The 11,962-nt window shown below is 35.8% G+C and overlaps 1 protein-coding gene and 1 long non-coding RNA gene across 4 annotated transcripts; both read left to right on the top strand.

Annotated features, from left to right (window-relative positions):
- The first annotated feature begins 2,426 nt into the window (after positions 1 to 2,426).
- LOC109130176 (uncharacterized) lies at positions 2,427 to 2,999 on the top strand. Its single transcript, XR_002036287.2, has 2 exons — positions 2,427 to 2,582; positions 2,671 to 2,999. It is a non-coding gene; the product is annotated as an uncharacterized LOC109130176 (long non-coding RNA).
- Positions 3,000 to 6,184: 3,185 nt separating this feature from the next.
- On the top strand, positions 6,185 to 10,399 carry LOC147923839 (pentatricopeptide repeat-containing protein At1g30610, chloroplastic-like). 3 transcript variants are annotated; one of them, XM_087494682.1, is made up of 9 exons: positions 6,185 to 7,820; positions 8,015 to 8,206; positions 8,344 to 8,425; positions 8,511 to 8,702; positions 8,793 to 8,906; positions 8,990 to 9,080; positions 9,162 to 9,319; positions 9,405 to 9,836; positions 9,936 to 10,399. In XM_087494682.1, exons 1-9 carry the CDS (start codon positions 6,301 to 6,303, stop codon positions 10,290 to 10,292), a joined length of 3,138 nt encoding a protein of 1,045 aa, XP_087350808.1. In that variant the 5' UTR covers positions 6,185 to 6,300; the 3' UTR covers positions 10,293 to 10,399. The 3 variants fall into 3 exon arrangements, 2 of the variants coding, with proteins under 2 accessions (XP_087350808.1, XP_087350809.1); XM_087494683.1 differs by having other exon boundaries at positions 6,191 to 7,820; positions 8,029 to 8,206; XR_015586536.1 differs by having other exon boundaries at positions 6,214 to 7,820; positions 9,484 to 9,836.
- Positions 10,400 to 11,962: the final 1,563 nt, after the last annotated feature.

The following is an 11,962-nucleotide window of genomic DNA, read 5'->3' as shown; positions in this document are numbered from 1 at the left end:
GATACCAAAATGAAACAACCCTTCCCGTTTTTTTTTTTTAATACCTTAATTTACTAGTGGTCCCATACCCACTAACATCCTATCAACAATCAACAACCGCGGATAATCAAATAGCAACTTCCATTAAACCAATAAAATTCCAACAATCCAAAACAATAACCAATACCATAATCCAAATAAAGAAATAGCCAACAACTAACATCCTACAATGTTCCGTTGACTTAATCTAGCAACCTAACAATAGCTAGACCGCAACCAATCAAGCCTCTAGAACATCCCTTCCTCATCGCCTTGATTCCACGATCACACTTTGCCTTTACCTGCACCACAAACACATATTGCAATGCATGAGTATTTTATAAACACTCAGTAAGGCAATCCTCCCATCTACTGGGCTATACACACAAGCAATTGAGTAACCAATAACCACACACCACAATCAACACACAACGATCAACGAACCAGGACTCAGCATCGACCGATGCCAATATGCATCGACCGATGCCAACTGAGGAAAGCATCGATCGACGCAGAAGCTGCATCGACCGATGCAAGTGCAACTTGCATCGACCAATACCCAGTCTGCATCGACCGACGCATGCTCGACGCAACACGAAAACCCTAAAGTTTATCACGCCGTCCTCGCACTTGCATCGACCGATGCAAGCAATGCATCGATCGACGCAACGTCGAGCACCGTGAATTCCCCGAAGCTTCTCGCCGGATCTCGTTCCTACAACCACAGAAACTCATTCCCAAGCCACAAGAAAGCTTCCTAACGTCCTTAACTACGATCTAACACATCTAACAACACCAAACAGGCAAGTTAAAGGTTCCTCTAGCTTAGATAAGCCATGGTCATGCACTTACCTGTGCCAAGACGAATCTGAACAATAAACAAGCAAGAGCAAGCCTCTAGGAAGCTCCTACAACGATCCCAGCTACAGATCTCTACAGGAACGCACCAAAACTCCAAGAAATCTCCAGAAACTCTCAAGAAGTTTTCCTCTCTTTCGTTTTCTCTCAAAAACGGCCAAACAACACTAATGGAACAAAAAGTCGACTTAAGGGTTTTTCCCTAACCCAAAACGCAGCATTTTACTTAAGTCAAAAACGCACAGGAACAACCTTGCATCGACCGATGCACAACTTGCATCGACCGATGCAGAACCTAAACCGGGATTTTGGTTCACGGATGTTACAATAACGACACCCAAAATGGTATATTACAAGAATGTGATACAAAACATTATTGAAGCACAAATATAAACCCAATTATATATGAAAAGACACGTTAACAGACACGTTTTAAGATGACAGTCCTAGGTTCATGTTGCAGATGAGAAAACCGCCGGAACATCGAAAGTTGCTCACCGCCAATTTGAAGTTGCCGACAAAACTACATCGTCGACTAAACAAACATCATATTGGAGAATGGGCTGTAAATGGAAAATAGGCTGTAAATGGTTAATGGACCAAAGAATTTTATCGTCATGGATTTAACCAGAAAAAAAAAACAAATTACAGCGTCACACGTTGAGCGGGTTTTTTTGTTTAGTTTTAATATATTTTAATTATTTATTTTATTGTATTTCAATAATTTTGAGTATAATAAACTGATGAGTTTTTGTTTCTTTAACTTCATTGGTGTATTACATGAGTCTGTCGATTTTTACTAATTAAATGGTATATAAGATCCAACTATTGGGGCAGTATAAAAAAACGTAATCATGAGTTGACGAGATATACACTATGTTTTTTAGGTATCCTAAGCAATGTTCTAAAATACAGTACATATATGTTAGACGTACCGTACAACCATATAGCGTCATATTCGACTATTTAGACTATACGGTTCTATTTGTATATAGAGCAAATTTGACTACATGGTTTTATTTGTATAGATTCGACTATTTAGACTATACGGTTAAATAAATGCATGCAACTAAGTTTGGCTTTAATCTAAACGTTACAAAAACCAATTGTACTCAGCTCTTATCTTTTAATGTGATGTACTTAGCCTCAATCTAGATCAATGTAAATTAGAAACAAAACTGCATATTAAAGTGTATTAAAAGCAAAAATGAGCCCGAAAAAATCACAGTTTTGTAACGTGAGGCTACTAAAATCCCACACTAAACTTTGTAACGTGAGGCTACAATTTTGTAACGTACATATCTTTAGAGTAATAAGACTAATAACAATGAATTCCTAAAAATATAACTGTCATTCGTATGATATTAATACAATTAAATTTATTTTTAAATGACATTAAGACATAATTAACTGTGAATATTATAAATCTACTTTCATTACAAAGTAAGAACAAAATTAATTTCTGATTTCCTGTAAATTAGTAAGGTACGTACACTTTCCACTAACTATCATCTTTCATTTGTAAGGTCTCAATTTCTTTTACTTTTCTTGTCACTTTTGTAAAAACGAAAACTCCTTACTGTACTCTAGACAAGACCTCCGATTCAGGTTTTCAATCAAAGAAGGAGTAATTGTTCGGAAAGATCGACATGAAGATGAAACTTATCGCGGAAACTCAGCCGGAACCATCACTGCTTACTACATATGTAAAACTTCTTATTTCTTCGTTCCTTTTAAACTTTGTGGTATCGTTTGTTTAATTTTTCGATCTAACATTTAGAATGTCTTTTATAGCTTTCTTCAAAAGGCGAGACATGGGATGAGATCGATTTCAAGTTCTTGGGTAATGTTATCAGACAGCCTTAAGTTCTTCATACGAATGTGTTCACAGGAGGCAAAGGTAACTGCGAAATGCAGTTCTATCTGTGGTTCGATCCCACTACGGATCTCCACACCTACACTGTCCCACTAGATGTAAGCAATATCAACAGCTTCAACTCAATGTTCTAAATCTTATTAAGCGTTAACGAGACGTTCAGAACTGTCTCGATGCTGATTAATTGTTAACATAAGTTTTTAGAATTATATTTAGACTAATCAACATATCTTAATTTTCTTGATTAGTTCTATATTTTAAACTGTTTTGAGTTGCCAATATACTGTTCTTGAATTTTTTTTTTTTTGTTTTCCTTCGGATCTCAAAAGTTTTCTTGTGGATGGAATTCCAATCTGAGTGTTCAAGAACAACGAGGCTAATGGTGTGGCTTACCCAAAGAGTCAGCCGATGAAGATATACTGATCAAGTCTTTGGGAAGCTGATGATTGGGCCACACAAGGCCGACGAGTCAAGACCGATTGGACCACCACTCCATTCATCGCTTACTACCGAAGCTTCAACGATGTTGACTGCTGTAGCCGGACCTAGATATTTTGAGACCTTACTAATGGTCAGTTACATACTTACATCACATAACATAATTGTAAAACAAAATTAGTACTATAAGGTTTACTACATTTATAAATTCAATAAAAAAATATGATAAAGAAAATTTGTTTCATTAACTTATTGGACATGTTTTTAATTCTTCAATAATTTGTAAAAAACTTAGCTGATATTTTTAGCACAAGTTAAGAAAAATTAAACACTTCTAAATTTCCCAAAACACAATACAAAATAGAATAATATATAGAAAGAACAAAAAACTAAAATGGATTCATTCTCAAAGTTATATAAAAAAAATAAACAAATAAAGATACCAAAAACAAACTCACATATTACATAAAAACCTCAATGTCAAGCACAAGAAAACAAACCGTGCAACGCACGGGACACTGCCTAGTATTAGATGTTAGCAAGGTATATTATGCAAACTTAATAAAGAGACTTTTGTTTTTTTTTGCAGAAAGAAAGAGATACAAAAATAGTGCTAAAGTGGTGTATAACAATATATGATATGTGACTGTTAGGTCGATTACTCTATTTATAAGCTGGAAAGAGTAAATATTTTTACTTTTACGTTTAAAACTAAAAAATCTACAGAAAATCTTTGAAAAAACGTATTTAGTTTTCAGTTAATGCATATAAAATACAGTAAAACCTCTATAAATTAATAAAGTCGGGACCATGAAATATTATTATTTTATAGAGGTTTTAATTTATCGATAAATTAATAAAATACTAATTTATGAAGAGATTTCATAATTTTGAAAAATTTCTATTACAAAATAAGATACTTTTGTTATCATTTACGTTTTTAAAGAATTTCTGTAAATTAAAATCTTGGCTATCGTAATAGGATGACTGTCAATTGTTTACTAGATTATCTAGGTAAAAATGATAAATGTTATAAGTTTAGAGTTTAGAAGAAATTGCTACCACTATCCTTCATGGTAATTATGAAGTCGAACCAGTTACTAAAGAAGCAATTATCTTATCTAGGAATCTCCATAATTTTTGGATGCGATTTGAAAAGAAAACAATGAAAAATATTATAGATGAGCTCCAACAAGAATGCAAATTCAAGAATATGCAAACAACAATAGAGTCATATTTCACTAGGTTTTCTTAGATAGGCAAACAACAATTAATAGAGTTATATCTCACTAGATTTTCTTAGATATATATGTATATATATATATATATTAGTTTAATTGATTATTAATTTATGATATTGATTGGACCATATTTTTACATAGGAGTTCTAAAAATATTATTATCTTATTATTTTATCTAAATGTGTCATTTTTTACACCGGCCTAAGTTGGGATCGAAAGAATTTATTAATTTATAGCGAGTATTAATTTAAAGAGTATTAATTTATAGAGGTTCTACTGTATGTTTGAATCTATATGGATGATTAGATTTAGATTTTGAATTAATTGTCTAGATTTTCCTATTAAACCGATGAGAGTAAATATATAATGTTAGTTTTAGAAATATATAAGTAAAACCAAAGATTTGTTTCGTCCTCTTAGGGTAAACCATGAAGATATGAACATATGGTTTAGGTGTTATAATTTTCTCAACAATTTGAAGGGTTGCAGCAGAATTTGTTTAATATGTTTCCAAGTGTGTTTATGCTTTATAATGCATCTGTATAGCACCCTTTACTATACTAATATATAATGATCATCTTTGTTGTCTTTTATTTCATTTTTTGGCCCCTTCAATATTCATCATTCTCAAGTGTTTTTATATGAAACAATTAAAGATATATTCATTTATTTGGCACACATATACATAAGTAGTAGAAAAAAAAAAAATTCCAAAACCCCACTTCTTGTTGATTTTCACAATTGTGTACTATATTAATCAAAAAGTTGCGTTTTGATGTCCTGCGTAATGGTTATAAAACGAGTGAAAGTGTTCATATCTAAAAAGTGTGAGTGTTCATATCTAAAAAAGTTTGAGTCTTTTGGTACTTAAAATTCTTTGGTTTGTCTTTTATCTTTTAGGTGACGTTTTGTTGTATTTTCCAACGGTAAGATATTCTATGAGAAGTCGCTTTTGTTCTCTCCTTAACAAAGCATCCGTGACCCTTCTTTGACCATTTTCGGCCACTACACCAAAGCCAATGGCACCGGATTTATCTAGAACCATTAAGACCAAAATTTTCATCATCCCTCGGCAGTCGGCAGCATATGAACAAATAAAAACAAAGATTTAAGTTTTGTGACTTTTGTCTTAATGATCTGCGTCGACGATCGAGAATAAGCTGTGTGAGCTTTAATTCTAGAAACACACACATGAGATGAGGAAAAAAAGAAGCTATAAAGCAATGATTTTCACCATCAAAAGAAGTAGGTCCAACTTATACTTTTTAACCTTTTAATTAAAACGAGTCATGACTCATTAAACTCCCTTTACATCATTGTTTTAACCGTTGAAACCCCTTTTCTTAGCAAGAACATAATGGATTCTATAGTCACTAATTCACCATCATCTTCTGCTTTGGTTTCAACTCATATCAACACCTAAAAAAGTCACTTCTTTTATGGTATATAATTGCTTTCGTTCACTAGCATTGGATCCTTCACCCTTGTAATGGAAACACAAAGATGGTTGAAAGACAAGAACAGTTGAATTAAGCAATGAACATAAATAAAGTATGAGAAACTTTTAAAATGTACATTAAGAACATAACATTTTACCATGCTATGATACAAAACTATAGTATATGGGGTATACAAAAAGATTAAGCCCATTAATAGACAATGTCTATTAGACATCACCCCGTTTCCTTAAAATTAAAACTACGTGGCGTTAATTTTGAGTATATGGAAACGTTACGTAGTTTTTTATTAGTCCATCCACGTCGGACGTTGACGATAGCCGATAAGGGTTCAACGACACGATTGACTCTGATGATTTCGAACTTGAGTTGCCGAAAAAATCAGTAGAGAGCTTTAGTGGAGATTACAAAAATGGCGGTGATGGTTTCGACGAATGCCTTGGTAAAGGCTTCGTTTTTAGATGAAAGTCGGAATTTTTTCTCGAAACCGATGTTTCCTCAGCCGTACTACTATAATTGCCGACGAGTCGTTCGTCTGAAATCGAAGAAAAAGGTAATGTTCTGTTTGAACTTGAACACGAAGGAGGTAGGTTTGCAAAAATCAGGGGATGGAGGTTTAGAATTCAAACCCAGTTTTGATCAGTACCTGCAAGTAATGGAATCGGTTAAAACAGCGAGGAAGAGGAAGAAATTGGACAGATTAAAAGTTGAGGATGACGATGGTGGAGGTGGGAAGGGTGATAGTGTTGATTCGGATGTGAAAGATGAGAGTTCCAGGAGGAGATACTCAAGGCATGAAATGGTAACTGATAAACGTAATGAGAGAGGTGTCAATAGGAATGAAGAAAGTGGAATTTATAGAGTAATCAAAGATGAGAAGTGGAGTAAGAGTGGTGAATCTTCAGTGAATGTGCCACAAGATGAGAGCTTTAGGAGAAGTTACTCGAAGCAGGAGTATCACCGTTCCTCTGGTACATCTAGAGGGATTGAGAGAGGTTCTAAAGTTGATGAATTGGATCTTGTTGTTGAGCAAAGGAGAGTTCACAGAATAGCCAAAGATGTAGGATGGAGTAAGAGTGGTGAATCTTCAGTAGATGAGAGCTTTAGGAGAAGTTACTCAAAGCAGGAGTATCACCATTCCTCTGGTACATCTAGAGGGATTGAGAGAGGTTCTAAAGTTAATGAATTGGATCTTGTTGTTGAAGAAAGGAGAGTTCAGAGAATAGCCAAAGATATAAGATGGACTAAGAGTGGTGAATCTTCAGTGTCTGCGCAAGAAGATGAGAGCTTTAGCAGAAGGTACTCTAAGCAGGAGTATCACCGTTCCTCTGATACATCGAGAGGTTCTAAATTTGGTGAATTGGATCTTGTTGTTGAAGAAAGGAGAGTTCAGAGAAGAGCCAAAGATGACAATTTCAGGGGAAGGTACTCTAAGCAGGAGTATCAACGTTCCTCTGGTACATCGAGAGAGATTGAGAGAGGGTCTAGAGTCGATGAATTGGATCTTGTTGTTGAAGAGAGGAGAGTTCAGAGAATAGCTAAAGATGCAAGATGGACTAGGAGTGGTGAATCTTTGGTGACTGTGTCAGAAGGTGAGAGTTTCAGGAGACAGAATCCAAAGCAGGAGATGGTGAGGTATCAGCGTTTTCATGATACATCGAGAGGGATCGAGAGAAGTTCTAAAGGAGATGGATTGGATCTCTTTGCTGAAGAAAGGCGAATTGAGAGATTAGCCAACGAGAGGCATGAATTGAGAAGTAGCAAATTGAGTAGAACCAGGAGCATTGGTGCTAAAAGAGATAATGATGATGATAGCTTGTTTGCCAATGAAACTCCTGCCTTTAAGTTTTCCGATGAGTCCAGTGACATAGTGGACAAGCCAGCTACTTCACGAGTCGAAATGGAAGACAGAATTCAGAAGTTAGCAAAAGTGTATGTGTTTATGCTATTATCTAGATTTAGTTCAAGTTCTTAGAGTACATAGAAGATAAAACGTAGGAGGTACATAATGAATTTTCAGTTGGTTATGTGCTACTGTACATGAAATTAGGGAGTGAGATTAGTACATTTCTCATGCAATTATCACATTCAGCTGAACTTTATGTTAAGGAAGTTTATTTCGGTAGGTTGAATGGTGCAGACATCAATATGCCTGAGTGGCTGTTTTCCAAGGCGATCCGGAGTGCAAAAATCAGATATACGGATTTCACTGTAATGAGACTGATCCACTTTCTAGGGAAACTAGGAAACTGGAGACGAGTTCTTCAAGTCATCGAGTGGATTCAAAGGCAAGACCGTTACAAATCGAACAAGCTAAGGTAAATGTTTTACTGGCTATTCTAAATGTGAGCTGTGGATATATTGCATTGGTAGCCCGTTTGATTTCACATATAGAAGACCATAATCTCTTTTCAAAGACTTAAACTGACAAAAAAAATTACCATTTTGGATCCAGAATCGTCTATACAACTGCACTAAACGTTCTTGGTAAATCAAGAAGGCCTGTGGAAGCTCTCAATGTATTCCACGCTATGCTGGTATAACTAACCCTTGTGCCATGCTTGTATGTGTTCTTGTTGCTTTTGATATAATCTGAGTTAATCTTCTTGCTTTCTTCGCCAGTTACAAATTTCATCATATCCGGATATGGTAGCATACCGTTCAATTGCAGTCACACTTGGACAAGCTGGGCATATCAAGGAACTCTTCCATGTTATTGACGTAATGCGATCTCCACCTAAAAAGAAGTTCAAGCCAACAACACTTGAAAAATGGGATCCTCGGCTTGAACCAGACGTTGTTGTTTATAATGCGGTCAGTAATTTATAATATATATAGCCTACAGTTTATTCTCGGAAACATAAAGTCACTCGACTGATGTGAATGCTTGACATATTACCACAGGTGCTCAATGCATGTGTTCAACGAAAGCAATGGGAAGGAGCATTCTGGGTATTGCAACAGTTGAAGCAACGAGGGCAAAAACCTTCTCCTGTAACCTATGGCCTCGTCATGGAGGTGAAAATATTTCTTCTTCTCATAACAATCGATATTGCATATCAACACTATTGAGGAGTGGATTTGTAATTTTGTTTAAGCAGGTGATGTTAGCATGTGAGAAGTACAATTTAGTTCATGAATTCTTCAGGAAGATGCAGAAGTCTTCTATACCTAATGCTCTAGCATATAGAGGTATTTTTGTGAAATCTTTGTTGTTATTTTCCTAGTATTTGAATTTTCCACTGAAAAGTGACCATTTTTACCTGTGATCAGTTCTTGTTAATACTCTATGGAAAGAAGGTAAAACCGATGAGGCCATACATACGGTTGAGGATATGGAAAGCCATGGTATTGTTGGATCAGCTGCTCTCTACTACGACCTTGCTCGCTGTCTTTGTAGCGCAGGACGGTGTAGTGAAGGGCTTGATATGGTAATTTTTGTTTGTAAATCCTTAATTAAGCTTATGGAGAATTTGAGTTAAAAAGCTGATCTTGATTATACAAATTCAATGTCAGCTTAATAAGATATGTAGAGTTGCAAATAAACCTCTCGTGGTGACTTACACTGGCCTGATCCAAGCATGCATCGACTCAGGAAACGTCAAGGATGCAGCTTACATCTACGATCACATGAAGAAGGTCTGCAGCCCAAACCTGGTCACTTGCAACATAATGCTTAAAGGTTATCTACAAGGCGGGTTGTTTGAAGAAGCGAGGGAACTTTTCCAGAAGATGTCAGAAGACGGAAATCATATAGAAAGCAGCTCTGATTTCGAATCAAGAGTATTGCCAGACACGTACACGTTCAATACGATGCTAGACGCTTGTGCTGAACAAGAGAAGTGGGATGATTTCGGTTATGCGTATCGGGAGATGTTGCGTCACGGATACCATTTCAATGCCAAACGCCATCTCAGAATAGTACTTGAAGCGAGCAGAGCAGGAAAGGTAAAAAAAACAAACCTTTATGAGACAAGTTGAAACATTTTGACTTATGTTATCACCTTGTCTGATCAACCTCTCACCTGTGTGTCTGTTTGTGATCAGGAGGAAGTGATGGAAGCAACATGGGAACACATGAGACGAAGTAAAAGAATCCCGCCATCACCTCTAATTAAAGAAAGATTCCTTAGGAAACTCGAGAAAGGCGATCATATGTCGGCTATATCATCTCTTGCTGACCTTAGTGGCAAAATTGAGGAGACAGAGTTACGTGCATTTTCAACTTCAGCATGGTCCAGGGTCTTGTCCCGGTTTGAGCAAGATTCAGTTTTGAGGTTAATGGACGATGTGAACAGACGCGTGGGTTCGAGAAGTGAGTCTTCGGATTCAATTTTGGGGAATCTATTGAATTCTTGTAAAGAGTTTCTAAAGAAACAGAACACAAGTTTTGTTGTAAGTTAATTATTTGTGAATCTAAAGTTAAAAAAACAGAGGCATGTTCTGTTTTCTTAAAAGATAGGAAATGCTTAGGGAGAAGGGTAAGATAATGACTTTACTTACTTTCAAAATTCGAACTTACGTTAAGCTTTTGAAACACGTACGACCGAGTGGATTCACGTAGCTTAAATCAAGAAAACAAATACATAAAACTCAGAAATAATTGTATAATTTTGGAACGTACGTGAAGGGGATAAAGTGTGCGTCGTAATCTCAAAGCCACCCAAAAGGACTAATATAGTCAAGAGGAGACGTGAAGAAATAGAAAAATTGCATGTCGCAGAGCTAATTTTATATTTTTCAAAAAATAAACAAAATGAAATTAGAGAAGGGGGAATGTATCATGTAATTGTATGGTAGACGAAGACGGAAGAACGATACTATTATAAGAGAGTCAACGTGCATGGTCGCTTTGCTTCATAAAAATGCAATAACAAACTTCGTCTAATCTAATGAAGTCAAACACACATAAACCTATTACTTTCTGATTTCATTAATCACCAGAAAATTAGTTTATTAGATCCAATTCAAAGCTATATATTTCTTTTGAATATATATATGCATTACATATTTACATGCAATGCAAGTATGCAACTACCATCAACAATGCATGTGTGATGATGATTATTTGATTTATTCGGACTAATTAGATAAAAATAAAGCGATGCCAAACAAGTTGAATGTGAGAGAGTTGAGCATGTCAGAACAGGTGGGTAAACACATCACGAGTCAATGATGATGATAGCTTGTTTGCCAATGAAACTCCTGCCTTTAAGTTTTTCGATGAGTACAGTGACATAGTGGACAAGCCAGCTACTTCACGAGTCGAAATGGAAGACATAATCGAGAAGTTAGCAAAAGTGTATGTGTTTATGCTATTATATAGATTTAGTTCAAGTTCTTAGAGTACATAGAAGATAAAACGTAGGAGGTACATAATGAATTTTCAGTTGGTTATGTGCTACTGTACATGAAATTAGGGAGTGAGATTAATTCATTTCTCATGCAATTATCACATTCAGCTGAACTTTATGTTAAGGAAGTATATTTTGCTAGGTTGAATGGTGCAGACTGTAAGGGTATAGAGACACATAACACACTGATTTACACTTGAAACGCGCCAAGCCAACGCTTTTCTCTTCAATCTTATTAACAAAATTTATCTCTTACAATGATACAATTTTGTCTCGGCCCTTACTCAACCTATTCTACCCAATAAGATTGATCCCGACTAAGAATGAATCTGAGACTCTCTCTTTTCTATTTAACACAACACCCTGTGTAGATCTAAGAGAGTAAAACCAACCCTCTCTCTTTTCTATCTAAACTCTCACCAGAGTAGATCTAAGAGAAAGAAAAACAATTCTCTATGCACTTAATCACCTCCCTGATTAGCGTCACAGAGAACTGGGAACACACCTTCTAAGCCTTATTTTTGTGGCTTCGAATTTACAACTGTATCAATATTCTAGAGTGCTCAAATTGGCTTGTGGCCTACTCCTAGAATATTTATACACGACTTGAGAAACCCTGGAAGGCAAATCTCCAAGTATCACGGGATAAGGAAACTGCTTGTTTCTCAGCCTTATCCTTTCCTTAACTGTTGCAGAGAATATTCTTCATCTCTCCAAGCA

Source organism: Camelina sativa, chromosome 17 (genome assembly GCF_030686135.1).
Source record: "Camelina sativa cultivar CO46 ecotype springtype chromosome 17, ASM3068613v1".
Taxonomy (NCBI): Eukaryota; Viridiplantae; Streptophyta; class Magnoliopsida; order Brassicales; family Brassicaceae; genus Camelina; species Camelina sativa.
The sequence above is the reverse complement of the archived record's forward strand: the minus strand, read 5'-3'. Positions and strand labels throughout refer to the sequence as shown.